At 34.0% G+C, this 8,957-nt stretch overlaps 2 protein-coding genes across 2 annotated transcripts in view; both read left to right on the forward strand.

Annotated features, from left to right (window-relative positions):
- The first annotated feature begins 207 nt into the window (after positions 1–207).
- Positions 208–6,541, forward strand: LOC144972057 (ganglioside GM2 activator-like). The gene is made up of 4 exons (XM_078913142.1): positions 208–1,057; positions 2,528–2,695; positions 3,740–3,907; positions 6,349–6,541. Exons 1-4 carry the CDS (start codon positions 884–886, stop codon positions 6,520–6,522), a joined length of 684 nt encoding a protein of 227 aa, XP_078769268.1. The 5' UTR covers positions 208–883; the 3' UTR covers positions 6,523–6,541.
- A 1,955-nt stretch (positions 6,542–8,496) lies between these two features.
- LOC144972058 (uncharacterized) overlaps positions 8,497–8,957 on the forward strand; it is a 7,187-nt gene continuing 6,726 nt past the window's right edge. Inside the window, exon 1 of the mRNA XM_078913143.1 lies at positions 8,497–8,831. Coding sequence (XP_078769269.1) covers positions 8,664–8,831 — 168 coding nt within the window. The 5' untranslated portion in view covers positions 8,497–8,663. The remainder of the gene's footprint in view (positions 8,832–8,957) is intronic.

The following is an 8,957-nucleotide window of genomic DNA, read 5'->3' on the forward strand; positions in this document are numbered from 1 at the left end:
AAAACAATTTCCGTCTTTTTGATTTGAAAATGATACATGGAGTTGACGTACATTAGATAGGTGTGTCTATTTCAGTTCGTATTGAAACCCCATTCATTCATGCTAATTGTGTAACATCATCACTATGCATGATATGGAGTTCTGATGAATTGTAATACGCACTAGTCTATTAATGTATTCTTTAACCGGCACACACACACACACACACACACACACACACACACACATACGCACATAAAAAATAGTGGGATATCCTACACAGTTTATATTTGTTTAAAGTTGGTTAACGTTCCCTAATCAGGGTATAGATAAAATACTTTCAAACAATGAGCTTGCTGTAATGGTTTGATTCATAGCCACTTTTAACCTGCATGAAGAGAGAAACGTGAAAAGTGTTTAAAAACAAATTTGATATCTTAGATCGTCATCGAGAAAAGATTGTTCTGGCCTTCGACTCCTCTTCAATTCCGTACAAACTAGATATAGGAAGACTTAAATCCTTCTATATAAGTGACATTTATTGTTATTTAATTTTGCAGTTGGTATCTAGACAAATATTGCTCTCCTCAAATTCTTCATTCTCCACGAATACAATAATTTACGAATGTAAACATAATATTCTCGGTCAAGGAAGTATTGAAATTTTAGGCCTGAATTATTGCCTTATGTGAAATGTGTGCTTAAATGTGTAAGAAATTAGTTTATTGATTATCTGAAATTGTTAAGGTATCGCCATATAACGTTGGACACCGCTGTTTATTTGATTAAAACCATTCCGAACAAGACAAAATAAAGATTGTGGGAAATATTTCGCTAAGATACGAGAAGGGTACTACCTAAGTGATAACAAAATTTACAGTCAATAAAAAGTCGAGGCTTGAAAATGAATATTCATCTTACTCGCATTAGAAGTTACATTCTACGGAATATATGCACGTATGCGTTACATGTGGCCCTCTTATTGATGATAGTAACAACATTGTGTATTCAACCTTCAAGCTGTGATTCAAGTACATTTAATGAGACAGTTTCAAACAAAACCAACAAAAAACCAGAGGTAAGTGAATTAAATTCAGTTACATTTTTATATTTACATCCAAATGACGGGGTCCCGATAGCTCAATTGGTAGAGCACTCGTTTCACACGCAAAGACCGCTCTCCCTCCCCTCCCCCTCCCCCCCCCCCCAACCTTTGTCCACTAGCTGTGATTAGATAGCTAGTTGTCTGTTAGATCTTGATGAACGGACTTTGCAAAAGACTAGAGTCCTGTCTATAGGGTTGCAAGCAATTTCTTTTGTCCAGTTAACGCTATAAAAACCCGGGAAAACTCAACTCAATGTGCCTGTTGCATGGCTCTAAAGGTCTGCTATTTTTTTTTTTACATCCAGGTAATCTGATTTCGATGCACTCGTAATTTTGTAGCACTCAACTCACTATCAAATTATGGGCCGATCTTGAATTGAGCGTGACGAAATTTTATTCTGCTGTTTGATCTCTGTTAGATCTCGCACAAAGAAATTTGTAATGTAATTGACTAGCGTATCAGAGAGTTGCAAGCATTTGTTGCTATCATTTTAGGTTGCCGCACCAGCTCCGTGGAACATTATGTCCCAAAAGAACTATTTTTTTAAACTATGAATGTATCATATATTCTATATTTGCAGCCTTTGAAAAGAAACTGAACATAAAGCATAGATTAAATTATGAACAGATAGATAAAACAAAAAAAAATCTCTAAAAGAAATACGTAGAGGATGATACTTGTACACACTCTGGTGTCGAACGAACTAAATACAATTATGACCCTCATCTCATCATCATCATCATCATCATCATCATCATCATCATCATCATCATCATCATCATCATTCATCATCATCATCATCATCATCATCATCATCATCATCATCGTCGTCTTCATCATCATCACCATCACTATTATTATTATTATTATTATTATTATTATTATTATCAATCTTATTATTACTATTATTATATCATCATCATATCATCATCATCATCATCATCATCATCATCATCATCATCATCATCATCATCATCATCATCATCATCATCATCATCATCATTATCATCATCATAATTATTATTATTATTATTATTATTATTATTATTATTATTATTATTATTATTATTATTGTTATCATCATCATCATTATTATTATTACTATTCTTCTTCTTCTTCTTAATATTATTATTATTACTATTATTATTATTATTATTATTATTATTATTATTATTTTTATTATCATTGTTATTATTATTACTACTACTATTATTATTATTATTATTATTATTATTATTATTATTATTATTATTATTATTATTATTATTATTATTATTATTATTATTATTATTTTATTATTATTATTATTATTATCATTATCATTATTATTATTGTTATTATCGTTATCATCTTCCTCATCATCTTCACCTCTTCAGCTGCAAAAGAACAGCTATATATCTCATGATCTAAATCTTTCATGAATTAATCCCCTCCATCAACAGAAAGTGCTCCGTCTCGTCAAGTTCAACCATCAGAGCTGTAACGACTCAATTGATTACCTTCTGGATATTGAGGACATCAGTATAACCAGTAATGCATCATCACGTCGACAAGAAGTCATCATCAGCTTTACTGGAGAGTTGAAAACAGATATCGATGCTCCAATTGAGGTAAAAAAAACGTTGAGCTTTTATATAGCGCAATATCCACTTAATGTGCTCAAAGCGCTTGACAAGGGGCCCCTGACCAACAGCAACATGATGCCTGTTAGGCGAGAAATATTTTTTTCCCGATAGAGACATCGCTGTTAACGGCCAGGTACTCATTTTACACCTGAGTGCGGTGAGAGAATGTGAGTAAAGAGCCTTTTCCAAGGACTCAACTATGCGCCGAACGAGGCTCGAACTCAGGACCTTCCGATCCGAAAGCGAGTGTCATCCCACTAGACCACATAGCCGCACAAGTACCTGAGATTATTTTTCCTTTGGAGATAATTTTACCAGTAATCAATTTCGCATTATGTAAATTCATCGTAGAACATTTCACAAGACTTTGCATTAATTCTACAGATTTTTGTTGATGATTTTATAAAGTGATATGATCATTTTTAAAAGTAATTTACGACAAACACGAAATGTTGTGGATACATTTTATTGACCTGATAGTGTACAACCATATAAACAATAATGAAAATCTCTCCAAATATATTATTCCATCTTCTATATATTCTATTCTATATTCTATATATACAACATTGTTATGAGATAAACGAAAAAAAAAAACAACAAACGACTTTATAATAAACTTTGTACTTTTGAACATATTAAACAATTGAAATATTTCTGCTTTTAATTGATGGGTTTTGTAACTTTGAATGATAACAGAGCACTGAATCACGGTAGTCTATGTCTATATTATAGATCTATCAAGCTGTGCAAAAATTTCGATTCCGTAACTTCTCAGCACAAATTACAAATCAACATTTTACACACTTTCTGTCACTTCTGGGGTACTATTTCTGTTAGTCTTTTGCTGGCAATCTCTCATATTTTGTTGTTATTTGCCATTATTCATTCAAGTCAAGCTGATGAAAACTGAAACATCTCTATATATCTTGGGATTTAATTAATGACGAAGTCTTTTGTGTCTTTTCAATACGAAAATGGCATTTTGGCACAGTCTAATGTCCACATTTACTATTTATTTATCAAAAGGTGGATATCAACGTCAGAATGCGTTTGGCTGGCATTTGGGTTCCCTTCCCCTGTGTGCGACGATTCGGATCCTGTCGTTATGACGATGCTTGTGCCTTAGCCTCAAAACACGAATGTCAAGAGCAAGCAATAAACAACGGGTTGCCTTGTAAATGCCCTGTTAAAAAGGTAAGATTATCTCGTCAGTAAGCGTGTCTTTTAAAACGAGAAGTTTGAAACAAGAATGCGAAACCGCTAAAGGTATGAATGAAACTGATAATGATGGTGACAAGAACAAAACCATGACAACGACAACGTTGATGACAATAATAATTAATAGTTGAGCTTTATATAGCGCAATATCCACTAAATGTGCTCAAAGCGCTTTACAAATATCATAGTAAGAAGAAATGTGAGCTTTTATTTATAGCGCAAGATTATTATTATTATTATTATTATTATTATTATTATTATTATTATTATTATTATTATTATTATTATTATTAACTATTATTTTCGACGGTGATAAAGCTGTTACCAGGCAATTTATTCATTTTATATTGAGAAAATATGAGTACTTTTGCTTAGCAATTCGCATCGCTTTAGCTGGATTACAGCTGACGTCAGTGGTATGTAGTCCTTACTCGGAATATAGTGTAATATGAATTTTTTTTTCTCCATAGAATACAATCAAACATTTTTTTAAAATTTTGTTATTTATTTTTTCTTTGTTAATAAATTATATGCATTTATAATCATGCCTTGTATACATTCGTGAGAGCACATGGGACTATGGCATCAATCTGGCAATATGTTTGAATGAACAAAATATTTTAAGAATATTGAGATGAAGCCAAAATGTTACAAATTTCTTCAAAGCGGTAATATGTCGGGTTGAGGTAAATGCTGAAAATTACATGTGCACAAGTAAATTGACATTTCTTATTCTACCAACTCATTTCAGTTTTAAGGGACAAAATTGGACAAAATTTATATCACAGAAAATAACAATACCTTAAATGTATGTGAGAAAAATTTTAATAACAAACATGCATGATCCTTAAATTAACGACGACCCAAAGAACACAGATTGGGTTGTATTGCTTCGGAATAAGAGGAAAATGTAATGTATAGAGTAAAAACAGGATGTCTGATGTCAACATAAATCACCCATGTTGACCAAGTAAGTGCCTGAAGCGGAGCTCAAACTCGGGACCTTCCGGATTACAATGCAATGCCTTAACCACTCGTCCATTTTGCCCACCCCCCTATGATGTTCTATTGTGTTGATAGAATGTGAAATAGTTGACCAAAGATCAATGAATGTGAGGTTATTATCACGTGTTTCTAACTTTATTCAAACAATGAGCAGATGTGTTATCTTGTTGGCATGTGATATTTTGTTCGGATTCAATAAAGTAATTACATGTGATTGTATTATTGTTTCAATGCATTTAGTTCTCCTTGTATTCATACTAAATCTGTCTCAAAGACCCGGAAATCTCTCACCAAACAATAACTGAACTGTACCCACAATAAGGAAGTTCCACATTAATTTGTATCCGAATGTATCTTTCATCGCACTTTCCTAACTATATTCTAAGAGTATCTTATTTGTAAACAGGATATTGTTCCAGTTACTTTAAATCCACAACCATTAGCTGTTGTCCATGCAAGTCCAGATATTCTGTTTTTTTAAAAAAGCATGGGCCTCATTCATGGTTTATACAAAACCTGAGTAAAACGAGAGAATGCGAGTAAATGATCAGTTACCAGTCCTAAGGCGAGTGTCAAACCACAAGACCACGCAAAAAGCAGTGCTCTAGTTCCATTGTTGAGATGGTTTTGTTCCTGTTTTTGTTAAATTTAAAGTCGTTAGAGGGTTATTTTCAATCTTGCTTACTGTTCCAAAAAGTTCCAATTCGTAGCTATTCGTGTTATCTGAATAAAAAAAACCAACAATTTATAAAACAACAAAACGATGATACGCAATCTAGGAACTCATTATATGAAATATGACACATTTTGTCATTAAAAAATGAATGCCAGTAGAAAAAAGGTCTTTGGTTTGAATCTAATTGAGTTGCAATATTGATGCTGGTCTCAATCGAAAGAACAATAAACTTCCTGCCTGGTGATATAACGACACGTTATTATCATATATATATATATATATATATATATATATATATATATATATATATATATATATATATATATATAATTATTTTAATATTTACCACAATGTTGGAGTCAGTCTACATCGATGTTTCAGGCCTTTTCAGCCATCGTCAGGACTGTGTGTTACATGAGTTTGGTTTGTTGTCTGTTGTTATTTGTTGAACATCGATGTAGACTACTCCAACATTGTGGTAAATATTAAAATAATAATTCGCTCCATTGCTACATGTCGAGCACTATCCGTATAATATTTGTATCAAACACGATTCAATATATATATATATATATATATATATATATACAGAGAGAGAGAGAGAGAGAGAGAGAGAGAGAGAGAGAGAGAGAGAGAGAGAGAGAGAGAGAGAGAGAGAGAGAATTATATTATAGAGAATAAAGACAATCAGATTCCGAGAAAAAAATTATGGCATTTCTCTACTTATATCCAACAGGGCAAGTTTAAAATATCCAGTGAGAGCGTAGAACTTCCGTCCTCTGCCCTTCCCGGTTCCTTCATCATTGTCGCCAACGTTACTCAAGGGAGTGAGAGTGTGCTTTGTCAAGAGATGTACGCCAGGTTAAAGTGGTTCAAATTAGATGATGACGATGATGATAAAACAGAATAAAGCATGCTTATAAAACATATATTACTTCAATTTTCCGTTCGTTTGTATTATTTATTGAATGTTTTTGATGTCTCGTCTTACATGTAAAGTGTTGATATTGACCAGGTGTACCTTGAAAAGTGAATTGAGTACGTTTGGTGGCTGTTGTTCTAGATAAGTTAATTATTCTCTCGTTCTATTTGATGTTTTTATATTTGAATTGTTATAAGGATTTGCATGTAGTTGAGAGAAAAGTGTTCGCACGATAGGTACAACGTTTGAAAGTCATACATTTGTGTGGCTGGATGGATCAATGAGAGGTGCGACTGCTCGCAGATCCCCCTCTCTCTCTCAACCAGGAGGAGGGTGCCGTGTCAGCTGGATCCCAAGTTTGGCTCTGCAATATTTGTATTCTATTTTCACTTCTCCATACCCTATCTTTTTCATCATTATTAGGATCTGCCAAATTATAAACTTTTAACTGTTTAAAATTTGGCATGGGCTTAACACTTTTTCTTCTTCTTTACGGCGGATCTTGTTGAACTTAGCCTTCCACGGAACACCTCTCTGTCTTCCATCTGCCTCTGTTGTTTCCTTTCCAGTCCGTTATGTCTTGAGACCACATCATCCTCGGCCTCCCCCTGCCGAGCAAGCTTAACAATAATCATAATAATTTGTTTGTCCTTTGTGTTGGGGTCAGCCCTAACAAGTCTATTATCTCTGGTTGCAAGTTTCTTGCCAGTCTTCCCCTTCTTCTCTCACCTCCCACATTTGTCTCTTAAGATACAAGCTAGGCTAAATTACTTGACCGATATAAGGTATGAGCAATTGTCTCGTAATATAATGGGTTGTAAGTAAAGCCACATGAGTATTGCCGTCCTCTTGGGTGGACTTAATGTTTCAATTGCGTGTTTGAGAACGCCAATAATGTTGGTGAATTTTTGGGAAGGTGGTGACACTTAATACTGCCCGTGATGAGTTGACAAAATTACCTGTTGAGATCTGTAGTCCTGCTATAAGGGGAGTGTGTAAAATTGCGTATTCCATATTTGTTTTGTCGTCTTTTTTTTTAAAGAGCGTACACCTTTGTTTAAAATGTGGGTCCTATACAGGTCGCACAGGGGATTCATTGCCTTTATATGGATACGGTACGTAAAAAGGAGGTGGGCTGTTGGGCGGAAGGGGGGAGGGGGGGGGGGGGTTCCGATAGTTCAATTAGCGGGACTAGTTTTCAATGCCTGGTTTAGTCAAGGTCTTTTTCTGAAACTTCTGTCCGGCTAGCAGTGGCGATGACTGAGGTTTCTTTAATCTAATGAACAGTTATTGGCATCGAATAACATTCTAATTAGAAAGTAGCATGCGAATGGTACAACTTTAAATGCTATTGAGGCTATGCGTTTAGGCAAAACACTAAAATCATACGCCAGCCAGATATAACGTACCGAGACCCAAAACTATGGTGTCTGATTGATATGGTTTAATGTTAACTAATCATTAAAATGGACGTCTAAAAAATAACAATGACAAAGAGCTGTGTGACGTCAATTTTGTTCCTTCTATAAATAGATACAGGGACAAACTCTGGCTTCCAGGCCTTTATGGTCCTGGATTTTTACTACAAAATGTTCATAGGGTTTTTCGGCAGTGTTGACCATTGATAAAAGTGACTGTCGTTTCACATCATCGGTTAGAGATACCGCGCCTTAAAAGTGAGTATTATATATATTTATAGATATTTATAAAACGCAAGCCTATATGGATACAATTTCACAGGTCTGTGACCATCGCATTTGAATAATCAAATTCGATAGTGGAAACCTGCGGTTAAGCAATTTATGTGTATCGCGTACTAACGAAGCTGTTGTCCATCGTGAAATTTGTTTTGCGTACACTGCAGTCTAGCTGATATGAAAACTGATCTCCGTTAAATATTCACAAGAGAATTAAAGCATAGATGTGTACGCCCATGTAGCTGTGTTAGAGTCTGATATATGAATAACAAGTAGATTAATTTTGAATACGAGATGTGTTTCCTATAGCCAATGGCATGAAGACAGAATAATAATAATATTTATAGCTGAAGCAGAGTTTTGCTAAATTATTCTATACACACACTGAATGTGTTTGTAAACTTAAATTGTACATAAAATAACTTGATTGAAATGGGGTTTTCTCTCAAAATGTTTTCACTTTCACCAAATGTGTTATTTTGGACTGTGACTTTCTTGATAGGGTTAAACAGAGTGATAGTGGCCGATGACGTAATCATTGACATGGCTATCAATGATGATTCTGTTGGAACAGATGAACAGATAGATATAAACAAAGAGGTAAGAATATACGTTTTGATAATATAAATCATATTCAAATATCATAAGATCCCTTTTCCTCATTGCTCCTATTAAAATACTGGTCAGAAAAATAGTGATTTCTGACTGATTGATGTTATGATACTA

Source organism: Berghia stephanieae, chromosome 4 (assembly GCF_034508935.2).
Source record: "Berghia stephanieae isolate SIO BIC M18660-M18661 chromosome 4, UCSD_Bste_1.3, whole genome shotgun sequence".
Taxonomy (NCBI): Eukaryota; Metazoa; Mollusca; class Gastropoda; order Nudibranchia; family Aeolidiidae; genus Berghia; species Berghia stephanieae.